Raw genomic sequence first — 22,255 nt, forward strand, 5'->3', positions numbered from 1 at the left:
GGGGGCATGCGCTGCACCTTGGCATGGCACACGCACAAACACTATGTGAGCAATGTTTTCACAACAATGCTTCTGTTTGAGACTTTAGCTCAGTTCAACCATGTACAGCCAGAGGTGGCACAATAACTCTATACTTAGGTAGAATTACAGACTTGAGGTTTAAAAATTAATTAAATAAATGAATGAATAAATAAACAAATAAATAACGGCCGACGATGATATTGTCAGTTGCTATTGTTCTGTAATTGTCACTCTTAGGTCCTATGTTTAGGATCTGTATTTGCGACTTTTGTTTTGTCATATAGGCCTTTATCCTGTCATATAGAATTCTGCATCTGTTTGTATGTTCAATTAATTTCAGATAACCTTCAAATTGAGCACAAATAGATACACTGTTTGGGTTCAAATGTCCATTTGCTTATAGTGGTACAATATTAACATTAAGCTAGCGGACTTTAAGGCCGAGTTATGTGGTTGTTTAAAATACACATAATTCTCATTTAAAATAAAAATATGTTTAGCCTAAACTCAACTTTAACTGGAGTGACATTAAAGATGTTGAAGGCCTTCCCAAGAATTTTTCATTAACTGCCAAATTTCTGCTTGTTGTGAAGTGAGTTGAGTTCTCAAATTGTTGAGCAAGTCATTGCAAACCAACACTGTCAAACAACGGCTCATAAAACTCAAATGACTCTTGTTGTTGTATTTTCAAGATACCACTGTATGTACAGTACCTTTTTTTTTTTTTTTTTTTTGAGAATTTGGGATAAAAAAAAAAAAAGTCAAACTTTTTAGGATGGGGTGAAATTTATGTTATGTAGCATGTTATAAGCTAGCTAGTCTAGGCTCTCAGTTAATCATGCTATCCAACTGATAAACAATAACTCTACCTAATGATAACTGATATATTGGCAGAAAAAGTAACTTGCCTATTTTGACAAAGCAAAGAAAATGCAGATGTTTTAAATCGATCAGAAATATAAACACTCAAGTACAGTACACATACCTCAACAATCTACCCGTGTACTGTACTTTCCACACTGCACGCAGCTGCCCTTTTTCTCAAGAGTTTGTTGCAATTCTATGTTCTCTCTCTTAAGGTTGATTTGAATGTCAGCGCTCTCACTGTGCTGAGCCAGCAGGCTGCGGGGGTTTGAGGGGGCCCGGAGAGACAAACACTACGCCAGGCGGGCCCCAACTGGCCCGCTGGGCTAACGGGCTGCCTACGGAGAGCTTGGTGGAGTGGGCGTCGTCTGTGGAGTGATTGATCCAGCCCGGACAAAAAGGGTCCCTGTTGTGCTTGAGGAGGATGTGGACCAAAGTTGTTTTGTTTACTGTGGTTTACTGTTTTTCATGCACCTTCAATCGCAATAGTGGTTATCATTGCTAGGCACGTTACTACCCTATAGTAGCCTACAGTGTGCGGCTAGCTAGCTAGCTAGCTAGCTATGCCTACTCGCCCAAAACATTATTGAGTTCCCAAGTGAGGCTTTGCGGATGAGCTTGCCTCAAACACTAGCCAAAAAAAAAAAAAAAAAAAAAAAGGCCCCGGAAGCCTGTTAGCCCGTGAGCTAGCTAATGGCTACCACCTCTTGTTGAATCGTGTAAAGGCTGTGATGACACATGCTATACATTCCAGCGAAGGCATTAAAAAGTTACTAAAGTATCTCCCCCCCCCCCTTTTTTTTTTTTTTTAAAGAGTGCTGCATGTTGTACAGATTCGGCAGAAAAGCGCCAGCTTTTGAGAGCAGAGACATGCTTACTTTATTACTAGAATTCTACTTTCTAGAGACTTTAAGAGAATTGTTTCATGTAGTCAGCTACAAGAACAAATTGTGGCAATGCGCAGTCTCTTGTGCCAGCCTAAAAAACGGCAGCCTCTGGCAATTAAAAATATTCAAACCTGAAAAAACACATACAAGTAATGTGTTTTATAATTAGCTTTTTTTTTTTTTTTTTTTTGGTTGTTATTCAGTTCACATTGCAACTTTTTGGGAACATGTTTTGATGGCATAAACACCTGAGCCAATGCGAGGTAGCTCTTAAAATAAAAATCTAGTTTTCCATTGTACCAAGTTATCAGAACCTGTATTATTTTCCCCTCATAGGATGACTAAAGGTTAGGTTAGCTTTGCAGCTGGTCAATGAAAATGCTGAATTTTCTCTTGTAATCACGTTTCATGCATTTAATTTCCAAACGTGATTATGTTAACAGAATGACTGCAAAGACGCTTGTAATGTGCTTAAGATTTAAGATGAAACACAACATGCAACATGCTGAGACATATCAAAGCGCCACTCATCATCCACAGGGTTAGTAAGCGCTCACAAAAGGACCACTGTGGAACCTATTGTTCAAAATCATTGTATCGATTACCATCTGAAGATGGAATTTATGATTCATATGTGCCTGCCCAGGTATGCTCTCACTTAACTGGGCCTCTATGACGGCAATAAAGAGAAATATCAACAACACAAGTGGAGTCACAAATATTGATTTTGTAGCCAGAAACGCTGCAACAGGGCCCCGATCTGAAGAGGACCTTGAGAGACGGCTGACATTGGCCCCTATCACTGACAAAACATAGGCACAGCAACGACATTGTGTTGGAAATTCCCCGCGTTTTTTTTTTTTTTTTTTTTTTAAACTGTTGCTGGCTAATAGAGGGCTTGAGAGACACGACTGATATTAATCCACATTAAAGAAATGACTGGAAACCCCCTTTGACACCTCAAGGACATGGGAATCTATATTGCATAGGTCTATTTTGCTGCAGAGGCACCCTTAAATCCTGGTTGTGCGTAAACTTGAGTCCTGTGAGGGGCTACACACACATCACACCATTTTTTTTTTTTTTTTTTTTTTTACACAATAGTCTACTTTTTGAGGAAGCTTAATACTACCCTCCCACACACGCCAATCATTTGTAGGCGCATCACGACCTCAATAACCCTCCACACGCATGCACTGGCTCCTTGAGAACGACTCTTTCAGTGCGCTACTGCCACCAAGTGGTCAATGACAGAAGTTCAAAAACATTCCGCAGGCAAGGAAATATTTTTATGTCAGTGCAAGATCAAGATCAGACAGTTGAAACAGGCCATTAGTGATACATTTACAGCAATGGGAATTCTTTGGCATTTTTATTTTTAACTGGTCACTTTCAGTGAGCTGAGAGTTTGAAGGCATGATTAGTTCCCAAAGTGCAGTCACTACATCTGTAATCCATGATACAAAGAAAAAAAAACAATAAAAACAAAACAAAACTGAAATGACTGCGATGACAGGATGGATTTAAATACTGATTTGAGTATTAGTGCTTCGCTGGGAATGTGGAAGGCGCGTAAAATCGACTTTTGTCAAGCAAACAGCAATGTTGATGTAAAAACTGGTTTCACATACCAGCTCAGCAAAGCCCTAAAATAGACAATTTTTAAATTAAGTTTAAATTAAATCACCATCATATGGCAGAACTTACGAAAGAGGCACTTTGTCATCAGGGGAAGGCTTTAAAGTGACAAGAAGTTCAACTACTGAAACTTGAAGTTGTTCTTTTCATGTGTCGACCGGAGGTCATCCGGCGTTTCCTGCTCTTTGTTACAGTCTGTAGGCGATGTGGGGGCGGGGCTCGGCCCGGCTGTGGGCTGGATGCTACCGTGACCAGTCTGTCTGTGCGCCGCATCCCCCGCTCCGTCGTTAGGAACCTGGCCGTCAAAACGAGAAACAGCTGACACACGTTGCCCATGTATGTGATTACAGATTTATGTGAATGTCATGCAAGGAAGAATAGTGGAGGACATGCAGAAAGATATCACACACCATCAAGTGCATGCGTGTACGACTATGAGAGGACGTCAGGGGTATAATGCAGGATTTCCTCTCAGTTATATGGCTGAAACATTGCAACAACACACTACTAAAACACTGAAACACACCACTAAAAATCCCATACATGCAACTAAAATGCTCTCAAAAACTCATGCACACTACTGAAACATTCTCACACAACAAAGACTTTTATACACTGAAAAGCTCTAATACACAATACTATAGAACTCTCACACTACTGAAAATACTTTTACTCAGATTATGGAAACACTCTCTCCTTCACACAACTGAAATAATCTTCTACACAAACTCATATACATTACTGAAACTCTCATACACAGTACTCAAACTCACATCCACGACAAACACATTAACGCAACTGAAATGCCTTTGCAGTCACTACTGAAACACGTCCATACACACAACAAAAACACTCATCCACACTAGTATAATGCAATCACACGTTTTCTTTGGTCAATCACACTGCTGAAAAACTCATGCATGCGACTAAAATGCTCTAACACTACTGAAACACAAAAACATTCATACACACTATGGAAACAAACACTGATTTTTTATTTTTTTTTGCTCACGCACACTCAAACAGTGTCACATATACTACTGAAATGCTCTCATATTCCTTATTAAAATTAAATATTTCAGTACATACATTATATGATTATAGTGAGATGTGTGAGAATCACAGTAGTGTGTGAGATCGTTTTAGAAGTGTCTGAGTAAAAATTAAGAAAAAAAAGAAAGAATGTGTGAGTGTGTGTGCGTGTGCATGCGTGCGTGTGCGTGAGAGCATTTCAGCAGTGTGTATGAAAGTGCTACATATGTCTGAGCATTCCAACAGAATGTAAGAGGTAGTCCAGAAATATATCCCTGTAGGCCTCTCATACAACACTACCAAATAGTGCACACATGCACAAGCACAAATAGGCTAACAAATGTCTCACCTCTCTGCAGCAAAAGGGGCCACCAGTAAGAAAAGGAAGCATCAAGTCAGAAAGATTGATATCATCACACAGGAAATCATTGAAAAGGGACATACTCTGTCAGTATACAGTACACGCTAACTTCAAAATAAAATGCATGCATGCAGAGCACATAGCTGGAACCTGGAGACATACATTACATTTATATGGACCTTTTCAACATGACGTCATACATATTTCCTGGTGGCAAAAGAGGGAGCATATTCGATGATGCCATCACTAGTAAATAAAACCATTGCATTAAGGAAATGTTCACTGACTATAAAACCAGTATGGTTTGCAGGTTCGGGTCAATTCGTGAAGCTCAGGATATAAAGTAAACATGGTGAAACGGCTTTCATCTGTTATGCTGCACAACAAAAGTGAAGTCAGCCCCAAGTATAAATGTTTTTTTTTTTTTTTTTTAAGCCTACTTCTCTACCACCGTACTTTTAAAAACTGAATTGTCAATTAAAAAGTTGTGACACATGATGTAAATGGCTTCAAAAGGACACAGACTGACTGCAATTTATACTTGAACAGAGATGAGTTGACCGACTTCGATGTGGTGTAAATTCAGATCCTGTAGGTGTGATCCAGCTCGCCTTGAAGCAGTTCGACTCAATGGAAGTCAAATAAAAAAAATAAAAAAATGCAGTTGGCAGATTTCTTTTAATTTACTGATGAATAAAAATAAAATTTGCAGCACCTATGGTTTTCCTTTAAGTGAAAAATAAGGATCGGCAATGCACACACAATCATCATCACAGAGCGACTAGCCAATTCATTGACTTTTCTGTTGCTTGCTCTTTTGACACTGTAAAGGATAAAATGCTCTAAGTCTATCTACCATGTTTTGCAATATTACTTGCATACAGCCAAACGATTTACTAGGGATGTTTATGAGTAATTTTATAAATCAGTGCGAAAATATACTCTACAAATCCAATGATAAACGTTTGATCACCAGTTTTTAATCCTCGTAGTGGCTAGCGACTGCTTTAACCTTTTCTCTGTACAACGATTTACAAAATCAGCTCCATTTATCCTCCTCGGCCACAGCTTACTTTTTTAAGGAAAACAAAACTAAATGTTTCGGGGTATATCTGATAAGTTTTTGTCACGTTTTTGCAATTCATGTCAACGGGAGTCACTCTCGTTCTGCCACCCGGAAGTACCTGGGCGCCTAATGTTTACAAACACGATCAAACGGTCTATTAAACCAAACCAGACACTAAAATGAAGGGATATGTTTTGTGTGAAATGACAAGGTTCACCTGCAAGGGCTGCGTCTCGCGTGGCAACTGTCCACTCTTGGCCATGCTCACCATCTCTTTGATCTGAGCAATGGCGAAGGCGATGGTGACCCAGGGGGCACCCGAGAGCACCCAGGCCGGCCGGGCTATGTCCTCCTGCTCTTCTTGATATTTGGTCTTCTTCACAGGAAGAGGGGCGACCTGCTGGTTGAGGGCGGGGCTCCCTCTGAGGCTTTGGTTCTCCACCAGGTCAATGGTGGCAATGGGAACGGGGCTGGAGGGCACTGGAATGTTCTCTGCCAACATTTTGTCCTCTAGTATAACAAAAGACAAAGAAGAGAAACGTCAAAGGTTCGATTTGAATAGGTCGGAGTGGTTAGCACATCCGTCTCACAGCTCTGATTGATCGGGGGTTTGAATCCCGTCGGGTTACGACGACGACTGAGTTACGTTCCCGAGTTTGTGTCATAGTTAACCACAGAATGACAGTAATATTCATCCTTTTTTTTTTTTTTTTAAATAATGTGTCATCATGTGGGTCATGCTTTCCCAGTTGATTTTCAGAGTCAGGTTACACCTTAGACTGATCACCAGACAATTGTGGGGCACATAGAGACAAACAACCATTCACATGAAGACAATTTGGAGTATTAACTGAACCTAACATGCATGAATTTGCATGGATTTGGAAGGAAGAGAAGACACAAACACACACAAGCACAGGGAGAACATGAAAATTCCTCACAGGAAGGACAGAAACCGGTTTCCAACCCAACCTTAGAATCGTTAGGTGGATGTGCTAACCATTAAGTAGGGCTGGGTTTAAAAAAAACAAACAACAAAAAAAAAAATGTTATTGAATCGATTTTCCTTTTCAAGCCTGATAGCTATTCAAAAAACCATGAATTGATTATTTTAATATGTCTTTTCCCTCATAAATTCATAATAAAATTGAATTTTAAAGGCCATTTTCTTTGTATCTTACCGTTTTCTTGAAACTTATTGTTCACATGAATTTGAACATAATTCTTACATTTAAGAACGACCTGATTTATAACAATTTGAGACAATTCAGAATCTTTTTAATTTTTTTATGTTTACAATTGTTGAATTTGAATAATGAAAAATTTTCATCTCACCCTTGCTGATGTCAATGTTTGTCTAACACTTAAGTGATTATAACACATATTACTTCAATTAATAAACAAACTCATTTAACCAATTACTGCCTCCGCAATGTCCAATTTGTTTAATTGTTGTGGACGAGCGTCTCAACTGGAAAAACGTGTCAATCTAGTGAAAGATGAAATGATTGGTTATTTTGAACAAGTGTCCATTCAACTGCCTATGTAACCTTGTAATTTCATTTTTTTTAATTTCCTTTCATGAATTATTGTAACATTGTTTGGGCAGTAACCTATTCCACATATCTGAGTAAACTACTGTCTACGTAAGAGATTTTAAAGAATAATTTCTTCATCCGACCCTCGTGAACCTTCTTTACCTCTCTTTCAAAAATATTCCATAATGAATGGATTCATGACAGATACGTCGTTAAAAAAAATTCATCCTCATACTGTTTTTAAAAAATTATTGAAGCTACATTTACTCTTATTATTATACATCTTCCTCTGTTTACTTATAATGAAATCTTAAAGCCATTTTTACTGTATGTACCTGTTATTCTCTGTTCTTTCTTTCCTTAATTCAATTTATTTTGTTCTCTTGTTTTAATAGATTTTATTGTCTATGTCTATCTAGAATCTTGTTTTTGGTACAAATTTGTAATAACCCTTTGAGTATGGAGTGGAATCTCATGTAAGCCATTTTGGCTTCATTCCCTCCTTGCACTGTTTTGAAATTGTGCTAAAATAAACTGACTGAACCTGAATTTGGAATTTAAATGTGTATTCAAGGATCTTCTCGAAAAGTCGCAGCCAAACATCCGCTCTCCTGCTCGTCTGGGGGAACCGCCGATCAAACGCCGGGAACGTGCGGGCTCATCTTCATCAGTCTCTGCAGCCGGCCTCACTTCAGAGACAGACGTCCTCTTGCGGCACTCAGCCATTTTCAAAGCACGTGGTGATATTGGTGGCGCTACAATGATGAAGCTAGGAACGAGCATGCACGATGTCGTTGCGGCAGATTGACTGACGGAATCGAGAACTAAATGTGAAGATGATCCACACAGTGACAAAAGATTCTTGAATACCCCTTTAATGTTTGTGGAGTTTTTATCATGTCCTTGATATTTAAAAAGAATTGTTGGTCCATAATTAATCAATATCGGATTGAAGTTTGATATGTAAGGACTCAGAACCTTCATAAACCAAGGAGCCTCTTTCAGTATTTACATGCTCAGTGATAACCCGAAGGTTTGGAAAGTAGGGAGTGACTCACCGTTTCCCTCCCTTTCGCCTGTCAGACACTGGATGAGTACGAAGATGAGGAGTATGATCAGGGAAGCCATGCCAATCCCCCGGAATGACGCTGCAGCGCCTACAAAAATGGGATCAGTGAATATGTGTGCAGCCGTTTTGCTTTACACATGACAGCATCGTCTTGGAAATGATGGTCAAGGATTTTAAACAAATTCCAGGAATTTTTAATGGGAATGAAAATGAATGAACCAGGAATTTGTGACATTGAAGGCTGTCTCTTAACAGGAAACTTAAATATAGTTGGTGAAAATACATTTGAGCATAATTCGTGTAGTGATCCCTTGACTTTCAAGTTCCCCAAACTTACTGGTTTTTCCAGTAACGAGCAATCGCTTAGTACATTTTTTGTCTTGCGTACAGAGGAAAAATGTGGGGAATGAACAAGCTTCAGATATGAAGTTGCTCAAGTAAAATGAAATCAAAACAATGAACAATTCGTGTACTGTGGTGCTCTCTTATGTGGGCAAGGAGGGACATAGATTTTGCATTGATATCTTATGACAAAACAAAACGTTTATATATGTATAGTACTTTATAATACCGTTCCAATAATTATTAAGTTTAAATTCCAAAGGAGATTCCCCCCTTTTTTCCGCCCTCCTTTGACCTTTCTTGTTACTAGATAACTTTGAATTTAGAAGCTGCTGACCATTGCAAAATGCCACATAACTTTTATTTTAACATTTTTGTTAAACTGGTAAACTGATAAACTGGTAATGATGTATATATGACAGATATTTGTCTTTTATTGAAAACATCACACTATGAAACACTCACATGCATTTAATGCAAGAATAAACTACATGTATCATAACCACAAATCCTTCCACATGAGGAGAATCTAAAAGCGGTCATTTAAGATGAACATGCACACAAATGAATCACAAACAATCCCAAATGAATTAGGGCATCATACCAAAATTACCAACCAGCAGCCCTCCCACCATGGCGCCACAGCCGCGGCCCAGCCCGAGGTGAAGACCCTGCAGGATGCCCTGGGCGGACGTCCTGAGATCGGGCGGGACGGCGGCGCTCAAGAAGGAAATGCAAGCGGCCCAAACAGAGGCATGTGTCACACCTGCAACGCAACCACAGGTCACATGACATCCTGTAACATTCACTTATACTAAACATTTGACTTCTTTTGACCATATTTTTTTTTCTAAACTCATTCACTCCCAGTCATTTTCAGTGAAGCAACCCCCTTCACTCCCGGCTGTTTCACTGGATTTTGATTGATTTTGCTACCAAACATACCAAAAGAAAGATTAGAGTCTGTTCTTTCATCAGAAAAAAAAAAGGATATTTTTTATCCATTTGTGTTTCGCAGCAATTAGCATTAGAATAAAATTGCATCATTATTCACAAATCTGTGGGGAAAAAAAAAGAGGCTTTTGCCACATGGCCCTGGTTGATCTCTTATACTCTACTGCCACCTGCTGGCCGTTTCTGTAATAACTACCATTGCTTTATGCATTCTCTTCAGAGGCTGCATCAAACCCTTCTGTATGCTCTAGCATAAAAAAAAAACATTAAACACATATAAATACATCTTTGGGAGCATGGTAATTTTTAAAATAGAATATATTTATACATTTTTGGAGCAAATGAGTTTGAGTAGATGTGTGTATGAAATGAAAATCATGTGGGTATATTTTATGTGACTTTATGTTTGTGAGTTATGCAGTTTATGGGAATTGACTACTGTATATATGTATATATGTGTGACTACTGTCTTATTCGACCACTATGCATGACTAATGACTGAATTAAAGACCATAACAAGTAAAAGAACCATCCTCCAAGGGAAACCCCCCCCCCAAAGTATTTTAAGAAACTAAGCTTGTCAGGAACTTACAATTCCTCAGAGTGTTACTAAATTTGACACACCACTTTCATTGTGGCCAAAATTGTAACTGAAACCAAATGCAGGAAGAATTGCCTCATTACATCACCAACTACACAAAGCACAACAAATTGATGAATAACTACCTTTAAAATCTAAAATTTTTGTTCAACTGTTGCCTAATTTAGTTCATAAAGGGATTTGGAAACAAAAAAAAATGCAAACCATTTATGAATATTACCTTGCAGGACCTCCATTGGCAGCACAGTCCAGGCATTCTGCAGGTACGAGATGTAGAGGTATCGCGCCGTGTTGCAGCCCAGGCCGATGTAAAGCACCCTGAGGGCAAAACGTAAGCATCTATCTGGGTGACATCTTTATGTCTAAAATCGTCAACACTTTCCTACATGAACAAAGCAATCTTAATACGACACACCCTTAGACCACACATTCACCATTACTAGTCAGGATTGTTGTGTTTACTCAGAACACACACAACATGTTTGCAGACACACACATGACGGCGAGGTGCGACCTTTGAAAGAGCACCACAATGGGACGTCAACGTAGTTATGTGTAGTCGCCCTTTAATGGCATGCAACCACGCAGAGAATACAGCCTGTGTAATCTCCCTTTAATGGCATCCGGACGGAATGTGAAGGGCTGGCAGAAGGACATCGAACACACGCTCTAAAAAGTTGCAGCTGACTGCAAATTCACCACCACATCAATGACAGATGGATGAATGGTTGATCAGGACTGGATGCCGTGGAGATGCTCGGCATGGTGCCCTTGAGCACAAAACCCGCATAGAACCAGGGGTTCAAAAATGCTACTCTTCGTGCTTGTGAAACTGAAATTGTAATTTCCCTTGTGGAATTAAAATTTGTATTAAAACTTAATTTTTGGCCCAAAAAAATATGATAGACACCAAATCTCGACCATTTGCTGTCACTAAAAACGTACAACTATGATGTAGATAACAGGGTTGGTTAATCAGGTCTAGAAAGTAAAAGTCCTGCCACAAATGGGCTTTAGCCACAGGCACTTTTGGCAGGTAAACAAGCTAAAATAAAATGAAATGAAATGAAAATAAATAAATAAATAAATAAAATATTGACAATAGGGCTGCAGCTATAAGATTAGAATTGAGTATTCAATCTATTGTTCGATCAATTGATCAAGTACATGGAGTCCTCGTGTTACGGCCAAGTTCCGTTCCAATGCTGGCAATGTAACCTGAATTTCGACTAAGTAGGATTTCACTGTTAACTCATTCACTCCCAGCCATGTTTACTGAAGCAACCCCCTTTGCTCCGGGCTGTTTTACTGGATTTTGACTGATTTGGCAAGGCCTACAGAATATTGTGTTCTAGTGCTATAAAAATATGGAACCTACAAGGGGTGTGAATTGCCTAGTACCTGACGATTAGATTCGTATCACGATTCACAGGTCACGATTCGATTCGATACCGATTAATCCCGATACGAATTGTCACGATTCGATACCGATTAATCCCGATACGAATTTATAAGTCGATTGTTGCGATTTTTTTCCATTCAAATTTAGAAAATACTATCAGTAAATTTGTACATGTACACTGTAAGATTTGTATGAATAGATTTATCTAAAACTTGAGGCTTATAACCGTGAGCCACTGTACACAAACAGTTTGCAATCTGTTTCACATTTGAACAGCATTAAAATAAAAATATTAAGGCTTAATGTGCCGTTCATATAACATTCTTCCATGCTCAAGGTGTGAATCCTTAAAAAAAAAAAAAAAAAAAAATCGATTCTGCCGATTATTGAATCGATTCGAGAATCGCGCGATGTAGTATCGCGATATATCGCCGAATCGATTTTTTTTTTTTAACACCCCTAGAACCTACCAAAATAAAGATTTAGTCTCTTCTTTCATCAGGAAAAAAAAGAAGTATATTTCTATCTGTTTCCATTTTGCAGCAATTAGCATTTCGAAGTTTGCTTAGAATTGTGGGGAAACAGCTTGTTTTCAACATGGCCCTGGTTGATCTATTATACTCTGCTGTCCCCTGCTGGCCGTTTTTATATCTACCATTGCTTCAATCATTCTCGACAGTAGAGAGGCTGCATCAAAGCCTTCTTTATGCTCTAGCGATAAAAAAAAAAAATATATATATATATATATATATATATATATATATATATATATATATATATATATATATATATATATATATATATATATATATATATATATATACACACACACACACACACACACACACACACACGTTTTTGGGACACTTAAACATTTTAAATAGAACGTATTTATACGTTTTCCGGAGCAGATGAGATTTAAAGTAGATATTTACATCAAAATACTTTGCAGAGTAATTAAAAAACAAAAAACCAAAGAAAACATATGCGCTACTAATGAGCAACTAATATTTGGTGATTCCGCGCACACATTCATTGCTTGAAGGACGGCAGCGCGAGCGCGGAGCTAATTCAAAGTTAAACGCGTAAATGTGACGCACCTGATGGAGAACCGACCTGCTCAATGGACGACCGTTGCTGGAGGTAACAACAACACAACTTTAAATAACTTTAAAATGGCGCGATCACTGTGGGAAATTAACGAAAAAGAAGGTGCTACGGACAAGGCACGGGCGCCGGAAAGTCAAAACAACATAGTACGAAGTAACCCGAGGACTCCCTGCTATCGGATAAATGCTATTTTGGATTATTCAACAATAACATGCATATTCGGTACAAGTATTATTTTGTCTACTTGGGGTCGGCATCGTCATGTTTTCCTCTAGTATCTGTGACTGAGTATGTATGGATTTAAAAGGCGGGGCATGGTCTGGTGAGTGACATGGGTGTCATCGAATCAGGCTGTCGATTGGCTATTAACTGGCTAACCCGCGGTGTGTGTAACTGCTGGATTATTAGTCCATGTGGAAAAATTACTGTGGACCATTAGAGGTGGAAATTTGGCTTAGTTTTTTTTTTTGTAATCAAATTACGATTTATTCCATTAATTGTTTCATCCCTAATTGACACTGTCCAAAAGGACATAGTTCTCAGTCCTTGCACATGTTTTTGGACATATTCTTCAAACGTATAATGATTTTGCTCTGCAGGGACTTCTAAAATAATTAGGGGTGTTAAAACAAATCGATTCGGCGATATATCGTGATACTACATCGCGCAATTCTCGAATCGATTCAATAGGCGGCTGAATTGATTTTTATTTATTATATTATTATTTTACTATTATTTTTTTTAAAGAGCTCAGAATTGTTCATTCGGTAGTCTTACCGATTCAACGTCTTATCATCATTGCCTTTTTTTTTTTTTTTTTTTTGTGAATCGATTTTTAAACTTCCATTTTTAATGGAAAAATATTCAACAAAACGTCTGACTTCGGGTTAGGATTCACACCTTGAGCATTAGGGGTGTTAAAAAAAATCGATTCGGCGATATATCGCGATGCTACATCGCGCGATTCTCGAATCGATTCAATAATAGGCAAAATCGATTTTTTTTTTATTATTATTATTTTTTTTTTTTTTTTTTTTTTTTTTTTTTAGGATTCACACCTTAAGCATGGAAGAATGTTATATGAACGGAACATTAAGCCTTAATATTTTATTTTAATGCTGTTCAAACATGAAACAGATTACAACCTCTATAAGACTGAAATTTCAGATAAATAAATAATACATTTTCATATAAATCTTACACTCTACAAGCTTACTGATTAGTATTTTCTAAATTTGAATGAAAAAAAATCGCAACAATCGACTTATAAATTCGTATCGGGATTAATCGGTATCGAATCGAATCGTGACCTGTGAATCGTGATACGAATCGAATCGTCAGGTACTAGGCAATTCACACCCCTAAAAATAATGTAGCGGGCTGGATCTGACCCCAGGACTTTGAGTTGGACAACATCTACTGTATCTATCATCTACCCATCCATCCAATTCATGTCAATAAAAATGTGGTGCATTTTCCAAGATCTCACCTGATGTGTCCCACCAGCTCAATGAACTTGTGGCTGGTGAAGTAGGCGGCAAGCTCCGAGACGTGACTCAGGACAGAGCACACGCCAAAGAGTGTGTAAGTGCCGTGAAGGTCCTCCAGGTGCCAGTACAGGAAGCTGAAGACAAATCCGTAGCCGAAGCCCATGAACCAGGCCACGAATAGAACCGAGCTGTAGCGCACGCTGCACAGCAGCTTCAGAAGGTCACTGTAGTGGAATTCCTGATCGGCGGCGGCCGAATCCGAGCCGGATGGCGCCCGCGAGCTGCCCGCCTCTTCCGCTACACCCTCCGGAACCTCCCGCCGATATTCCGCACTCTTTTCAAAGTAGAACTGGGTGGCGACGACAAACGCCAGGCCCATAAGCACGCCGAAGACGATGAAGGCGATCTGATAGTTGCGCAGGCGGAAGTCGGGCAGGATGCAGCCCAGGCCGTCGATGGCGACGCTAACGTGCGTGTGGTCGATCCAGATGCCCACCAGCAGCATGGCGAGCCCCCAGCCCAGAGAGCCCCACATCCTCTGCAGGCCGTAGCGATCGCGGGCCTTGCCGAGGTACTGCAGCGTGACCGTGTCCACGATGGTGACGGCCGGCGCGCTGAAGAATTCGCCCACGATGATGAGCAGTAAAATGATGAGGAAGATGTTCTCCACTTGGGAGGAGTCATAGATGATATGATGCTCCTTGGGAATCGTCGTCGGGGCAGGGGCGACGGTTGTGGTGGTGGTGTTGATATCGGGGGTTGCGTCGTCGACGCTTCGCTTGCTTCTGGGGACCGCGAACTTCATGATCCAGCGGAGGTCGACGAGACTGCGGCGGATGCGCTCGCTGGAGTTGCTGTCCTGTGTGAAGTTTCCGGGCAGGAGAGTGGTTGTCGGCGTGGACGACGTGGTCACGTCGGCACCCGCCTCCACGCATTTCATGTCAGCCGGCTTCACAAAGCCGATGCCGCAGTTGAACACCAACCAGCAGAAGACCGAGAACAGCAACACCGCCTTACCCTTCTTGAAGCGGTCGGCCACGATGCCCCAGAACGGCGCGCTGCAAAACTCGATGAAGTAACGGATGCCCACCAGGAGGCCGCTGCGACTGGCGGTCATGCCCAGCTGCTTGTAGTAGACGGCGAGCAGCGGGTGCAGCGAGCCGTAGGCGGCGTAGAAGAAGAAGTAGAAGATTTTCGAGATGAGGAGGTGAGTGTTGATCCGGTGGAATATGCTCTCGCAGCAATTCAAGGACGGACTGGACTGCGAGGTTGCCGGCAGTTCGGCCGAGGAGTCGACGGAAGGAGGAGCAGGAACGGGAACGCTGCTCTGCTGCAATGACAGTTTGTTGAACGCCCCCTCCGGCACAGACATGTCCTGTGGATCGTCCTCATCGTCGGTCAGGATGGCAACCTTGTCATCAGCTGGCATATCTGGAGAAATATGAAATGCAAACATAAGGGCCTTGAAATTCCCGCAGCCATTCTGATTCCAAATACAGTGATATCTTGACTAAGTTGAGTGTACGAACTTTTGAAACTTTTGAGTATTTACAGTTACAACTCCTTTGTGTCGTGAGCAAAAATTGGACTTTCGAGTAATATTGTCAGCGCCGACTAGGTTTTGACTATTATCGGGACAAATCCACTCCTCACGTTAAGATTTGAGGATTCTTCTCCCCCCATTTTCTTATAATTTAGAAAAAATCAAGCTGTGCATAATGTTAAATTAAACCCCCTATGCTGCTGTAATGTAGAGGCTACTTGGTGAAAAAACTTGGAGAACTTGACTGTGAACACAGCATTTGTTCAGAATCATTAACTCATTCTCTACTTTCTAATCACCAAGTACGTATTTTTAGTGGAGTTTTAAAATCGGCTACATAGGTCACGGTGTACAAATGTGTAATGATACTTTTTTATTTTCTTTTTTTAACCCAACTATAAAACTTCATATGTATGGAGTAAAAATAAATAAATGAATAGTGAATAACTCCATAATGACTAGAGCTTTTTTTTTTTTGTAAACTTGATACTAACCCCTACACAGTATACAGTGACGCTATTAGGGAGTTCGAAATGAGTGAATTATTCACAACACAAGCCACTGAAACATAGCATGTCAGGGGACCTTTTAAAGACACAGAGCGTCTGTCCCGCACCGCAGTTTGGAAACACGTCCGTCACACGCCCCGACGCGGAAGTTCTTTCTTTCTTTTAACAAACGCTCAAAGAAACAGGTGTACGTCAGATCAAACTAAAACACTTGTAGACGAGATAACATTAAGCGCTATCTTGGAAATTAAAGCTACATTGAACACATTATTGAACAACAAATAACAATATTGTGTGAGCTAGGAAATTTTCTGCAAAATAAAAAATCCAAATGTGGTGAGAAATAAATATCATCCGCTTACCTGCTTAGGTCACCGATCCCATTCACGTTAAACTATTATTTCGCACTTTCTCTTTGAGATTTCCTCTCTCTGGTAGGATACATTTTAACAATGAAATCCTATAATATGGCTGCGTTTATCGCTTTAATCAAATATAAGTCGTCGTACTGTGTAAATGTAGTACGTCTATCTATTAGTCGCCGGCTCGTTTGTTTTATTCGTGTTAGCTCGTCGAACCGGAGTTCCCACCTGTCCTGCACCGACATCACCATCAAGCCAGCAACGGTTGTAAAATAAACTTCCGTAACTTGCTTTCAAAATAAGAAACTATGTTACGTTACGTTTGTACTGTCTTCACATCATCACATGAACAAGTAACTCTATCCCTCACATCATTTTGGAATATGCATGATGTATGTTTATGTGTGTATTTTTTCTTGTGTGACGATTCACCGCGAATAATCAATTTGAATGGACAGCGACTGAACGTATTGGTCTCTATTTTTATTTTTGTACATCCGGAATGAATACGGGTCAAATCCGATGAGCTTCCTTCGACGAGTCGAGAAAGTGGGATCCTCCCAATGTCATTAATAAATTAACAATGCCGGCTGAGACCGGAGCTTCTGCCTCGCCTTGCGACTAGAGGTCTATATAGGCTCGGCGCCCATCGCAATCCGGACCCGATTTCTTTTCTTTTTCACATTAGGATTGTAAAATTAAAATCATAAAAACAATACGTCTAGACCGGCAACCCACCACCAAGATAAACTCGGATTCTAATTCTAAATCTTTAAAGTAAGTAAATACATAAAAATAAACAAATAAATAAACTCTTCTTGGGGAGTGTAAAAATTAAAGGAATCAATAAACAACATCCAAAAGCCTGCGATTGGCTGGCAACCAGTCCAGGGTGTGCCCCGCCTACTGCCCAAAGTCAGCTGAGATAGGCTCCAGCACCCCCCGCGACCCTTGTGAGGAATAACTGGTCAAGAAAATGGATGGATGAATATCCAAAAGCATTCTGCACGAGACTGCATAAAATCTTATTACCTGCAGGGGGCGACATTGGCTCCATTGACAGTTGACGTGACGTCATATTGATTGTTTTTCATACAAACCAAATATGATATGAAGGCAAAAATTGATCTCAAAAGTCATTCAATTTTGTCACACGTATTTTAATGTTTTTTTAGTCAACATGAAGAGCTTTCATTCAACACTGCAAAACAAACAAACAAACAAACAAACAAACAAACAAACAAAATGTCTCATTCTGGGCTACAAGGGGGCAGCGGCAGTCTAGATACACTAGATTTGATGGTGGAACGTGAAGAAGGCTAAGCTGGAGAAGTAGGACTGTATATCAGTAATTTTTAACACACCATTCGATCGCACATTTGCTATGCTACACAGATTGCGTTCAACTATTTGTTGTTTAAAGGTTTAAAACTACATTGAGGCTAGTTTCGTCAATCTGTTTAAATTGTGTGTTAGCATGAAGCTTGCGGATGTACATGCATGAGTCAAAATTATATGGATTGGTGAAATGTACAGCATGGAATTATCTTTGTTTCATGTCGAGTTTCACAGTAGGGAGTGGCAATAATTAGTTTAGAAGAAGCACCTGTTTGAAGAATTATTGACTGGCTGCCAAACTGCTTGTGAAGTTTGGTGCGGCTGCCTAGCAAAAAAAAGAAAAGAAGAAGAAGAAGAAGAAGAAACTGAAACGTTTTTTTTTTCATTCAAAAGTTTCTGTACCAACGCTATTTCCAATACATTTTGCTCATTGTAATGCATTCAAATAGATTTAATCTGATCCAGGAAAACAACAAAACACAATATTTTTGTTTATTAATAAAGAAAAATTGCACAGTAGGCTGTTGTAAAAACTTACTAGAACATAATAAGAGAATGTAAAGAAATAAACTGGTTCTATAAAGTGTCACTCATTATACTGTTTGTGCAATAATGACCAGTTAAAAGTAGCTAAAAGCAAACAAGATGGTGATATGATAACTGGTTTAATGCATTCCAATACAATCAAAATGTATGTGCCAGAAGGAGCTGGTATCTACACTGTAGACTGCAGTTAGTAATTTAATAGTTAGCTTCCACTTTAATGTGGTTTCCAGTTGACTTTTGTTAGAGCGTATCAGTAAAGAATTTACTCTTTCTTTAATCAACAGTAAATGTGTTATTTCAGCTGCTAGTCCTTCTAGCACAACACTACAAAAACAACTATCCAGGGTCGACTGATACCAACGACTGAACTCCTGCGTCAGATCATGCGTCCGTTCTGTTTAATGACTTGACTCATCCAATGCTGACTCGCATTTAAGTACTTGCAATGGATTGTTTAGCTATTAGCGCAACTTGGAGCTTGATTGAATCGCAAATTGTGGCTTAGAAAAAAAATGATAAAGAGAAAAACCTGTTAGCTGGGACACTCATCAGCCAAGGTACCACTATAAAAGAAAATTAAAACAGTCAGCGTCAGAAGTCGGACTCGTCTGACAGTTGTCCCTGTTGAGTCCAGTGCTTCCTTCCCTTCTTGCGTTTCCTCTTCCTCTCCCCCATCAGCATGGCGGCCAGCACCGTTATGACGACAGTGACGGTGATGATGAGCACAGTGACCGTCTCGGCGATGCACAGTTCTGCATCCACCTGGCTCAGACGGTAGTTGCGCAGCATGGCGGGCTCCCCGCACGTCAGGTTGTAGTAGTCATCCAGGAAGAGTCTCTGGACGCTCCTCAGCTTCCGGAAAACTCTCTGCAGGTCACAGTCACAGTTCCACGGGTTTCCCTCCAGCAGGATGTGGGTGCTGTAGGTGTGGATGCTCAGGAAGGTCTTGAAGTAAATGCTGGTCAGCCGGTTGTTGGCCAGGCTGAGGAGGGTCATGCTGGTGAGCGGTTTGAAGACGCCCACTTGCGTCTCGTTGATGCTGTTGCCGGCCAAGTTGAGGAGCTCCAGCGAGCGCAGCATGGAGAAGATGCCGCTTTTCAGAGATGTCAGCCGGTTGCCATCCAGGTGCAGGTGTCGCAAGCCGCTCATTGAGGCGAATGATCTGGTTTGGATGGTGTGGACGCCGTTGCTGCTAAGGTTCAACTTCTGCAGGCTGTCCAGGTGCATGAAGCTGCCGCTGTCCAGGCTGCTCAGTGAGTTGTGAGCCAACTGCAGTTCCCGCAGGAAGGCCAAACCCACTGAGAAACCTTTGCTAAGAGTGGAGATCCGGTTCCAGCTTAGGTCCAGCTTCTGCAGGAACTCCAGCTGCGAGAAGGCGCCATCCTGCACCACGCTGATGTTGTTGTTCTGCAACAGGAGCACACGCAGCTTGCGGTTCTTGTCGAACGAGCGCTCGGGGATGACGGCGATGCGGTTGTGGGACAGGTCCAGTAGTTCAGTGGCGGACGGTACTCTGCCAGGCAGCTCGGTGAAGAAGGCTCGCGAACAGACGGCGAGCCTCAGATCTCCGCGACACTCGCAACCCAGCTCGCACCAGTTACTGTGAGACCGGGAGGACGCGGCTGATGCGGCCAGGACGAGGAGGAGGAGCTCCCTCATGGCTGCGCACATGCAAACTAGCAAGAGAAAATCATTTGTGTTTGTTTAAGGAGAAAGATGAGAAACAGAACATTAAGATGTTGCATGCTAGCAAACATTGGGTTATTATGCTACAATAATATTTGACAGAATTTTGGTCTTACGGGCATCTGTTTGTCTTCTTCCGACCGCCGTTGACATCCAGCGGGCAGCATGTGGAAACTAGACATGCTGGAAGTGAGGGAGGTCAGGAGGATGGAAAACCTAATGAGACACACTACAAAGAGGATGGAAAGACATACAGCAACGAAGGGAGGAGAGCTTGTCAATGATTTATCAGGCCGTGGGAGGGCGGGCCAAGCTGAGGAGGGAGGGAGGAGGGGGTTAAGCAATTGAAGGCTAAGTAGGCCACAGGGCAGAATTAGAAGGTCCTATTCAATTGATTGCAAGAAGCTCTTAATCTCCATCATTTCATGGATGTAGAAAGTATGTGCAGAAGTCTCCCTCCTAAGTGGAGTTTCCATGTTCGGGATTCCAAAATAAATGACCCCTTAAAAAAATACAAAATAAAATGAAATAAATGGTGCTGTGTCACCAGTCAAACCTAAAAAAACAGCAGTGGGCCAAAAATGGCCCAGAAACCATAAAAGACACTTAAAATTGTCTGTAGGTATGAATGGTTGTTTGTCTATATGTGCCTGAACCAGATGTCAAATTGTTTACTCTCATCTGTAGTATGAGACAGGATGTATCATATAAATTGCGAGCAGACCTGTTGTGGTCACCGGGAGAAAGATTACATTAATACCGTACAAATCCATGGGCCAGATAAAGCACTCCGGCGCCATGTGGAGTCTCATGTCGTACTTGAACACATGTTCAGTTTGGCCTTTAGCTAACAACTGGGGCATTTTAACACCTAATGAGGACATCAATTATTATTATTATTATTCTTATTCTTATTATTATTCTTATTATTATTATGACATTTTAACTTTTTAACCTCATTCAGGACATCCCAACAACTATTGTCCAATGTCCCTAAATCCCGCACTTTTCACATTTTCCACAAAAAAACAAAAACATTCAAGTAAATAAGACATTCACCAAACAAGTTTCCCATCATTCCTTTTCCACCTTCAATCTGTTAGTTCATTCAGAGCATTTCAGGAACTATTTTCCACATACAGTATTTCTCACATTCTAAGAATCTGAACCTTTCACAATAATACTCCCAATTTAAATTTATTTTGCACATTTAAGCTATTCTTTTCACATTTTTTTCACAACATTCCAACATAAATTATTTTTCTTCTTCAAATAAAGAAGAAAAATAATTTATGTTGAGTGGCAGCAAGTTCAAACAAAACAGTTATGAAAAAAAAATACACAAAGACGATACTCAAAAGGAGCAAGTAAAATTTCAAAGAACTTGTAGTGATCCTCGCATTTATTTTCCCACTATTTAGTTCTACATATTTCTTATAAAACAGGACCTCAAACTGAGGGCAAAAACAAAACAAAACATCAAAGCATACTTGTTCTGTTCAGAGTCATGACGTTTGCGTTAGCACTATTTACAGAAAACCAGTTACAATTTACACTTTAATTATATCAGTTAAAAAAAAATACTTGTAATCCAAATAGAAGTACAACAAGAAAACAAGCATCAAATATACAATATAAGGATGACGTCTAAAAACAATTGGTACAAACAGTACATTAAATTATGGTAGTAGAGTCGGAAGATAACGGCAAGACAATTTGTATAGTATATTCGTTTATGGTCATACAATATGAGGAAAACTAAAGACAATTGGCACAAATAGTCTAGTCTAGTCTCATTTATAGTCGTCTTTTATAGTCATTATATAGGATAAAGGAAAAAGTGATTTTTAAGCACCTCTTGCTCATTATCTATTTAATTCCTCTGCATATTTCTGC

The 22,255-nt window shown here is 40.2% G+C and overlaps 2 protein-coding genes across 4 annotated transcripts; both read right to left on the reverse strand.

Moving 5' to 3' along the window:
• Window positions 1-3,039: 3,039 nt before the first annotated feature.
• LOC144013817 (major facilitator superfamily domain-containing protein 6-like) lies at window positions 3,040-17,121 on the reverse strand. 3 transcript variants are annotated; one of them, XM_077513058.1, is made up of 8 exons: window positions 16,790-17,121; window positions 14,375-15,806; window positions 10,594-10,691; window positions 9,423-9,584; window positions 8,466-8,564; window positions 6,087-6,379; window positions 4,966-5,010; window positions 3,594-3,705 (listed from the first exon to the last, which is right to left on the reverse strand). In XM_077513058.1, exons 2-7 carry the CDS (start codon window positions 15,802-15,804, stop codon window positions 4,987-4,989), a joined length of 2,106 nt encoding a protein of 701 aa, XP_077369184.1. In that variant the 5' UTR covers window positions 15,805-15,806; window positions 16,790-17,121; the 3' UTR covers window positions 3,594-3,705; window positions 4,966-4,986. The 3 variants fall into 3 exon arrangements, with proteins under 3 accessions (XP_077369183.1, XP_077369182.1, XP_077369184.1); XM_077513057.1 differs by lacking the exon at window positions 4,966-5,010 and having other exon boundaries at window positions 3,040-3,705; window positions 17,018-17,118; XM_077513056.1 differs by lacking the exon at window positions 4,966-5,010 and having other exon boundaries at window positions 3,040-3,705; window positions 16,790-17,115.
• An 880-nt stretch (window positions 17,122-18,001) lies between these two features.
• LOC144014973 (uncharacterized) lies at window positions 18,002-20,620 on the reverse strand. Its single transcript, XM_077515273.1, has 2 exons — window positions 20,476-20,620; window positions 18,002-20,349 (listed from the first exon to the last, which is right to left on the reverse strand). The coding sequence occupies exons 1-2, from the start codon at window positions 20,510-20,512 to the stop codon at window positions 19,265-19,267; spliced, it is 1,122 nt and encodes a 373-aa protein (XP_077371399.1). The 5' UTR covers window positions 20,513-20,620; the 3' UTR covers window positions 18,002-19,264.
• Window positions 20,621-22,255: the final 1,635 nt, after the last annotated feature.

This window comes from Festucalex cinctus, chromosome 2, assembly GCF_051991245.1.
Source record: "Festucalex cinctus isolate MCC-2025b chromosome 2, RoL_Fcin_1.0, whole genome shotgun sequence".
Taxonomy (NCBI): Eukaryota; Metazoa; Chordata; class Actinopteri; order Syngnathiformes; family Syngnathidae; genus Festucalex; species Festucalex cinctus.

Coding starts and splice junctions, on each gene's coding strand:
- LOC144013817 (XM_077513057.1), bottom strand. CDS start 15,804: ATGCCAGCTGATGACAAGGTTGCCATCCTGACCGACGATGAGGACGAT. Junction 8,565..9,422: donor GCTGCTGGTTGGTAATTTTG/GTATGATGCCCT, acceptor CCATTTTTGTAG/GCGCTGCAGCGTCATTCCGG. Junction 6,380..8,465: donor AGGCGAAAGGGAGGGAAACG/GTGAGTCACTCC, acceptor TTGTTATACTAG/AGGACAAAATGTTGGCAGAG.
- LOC144014973 (XM_077515273.1), bottom strand. CDS start 20,512: ATGTCAACGGCGGTCGGAAGAAGACAAACAGATGCCC. Junction 20,350..20,475: donor AAGAAGACAAACAGATGCCC/GTAAGACCAAAA, acceptor TTCTCTTGCTAG/TTTGCATGTGCGCAGCCATG.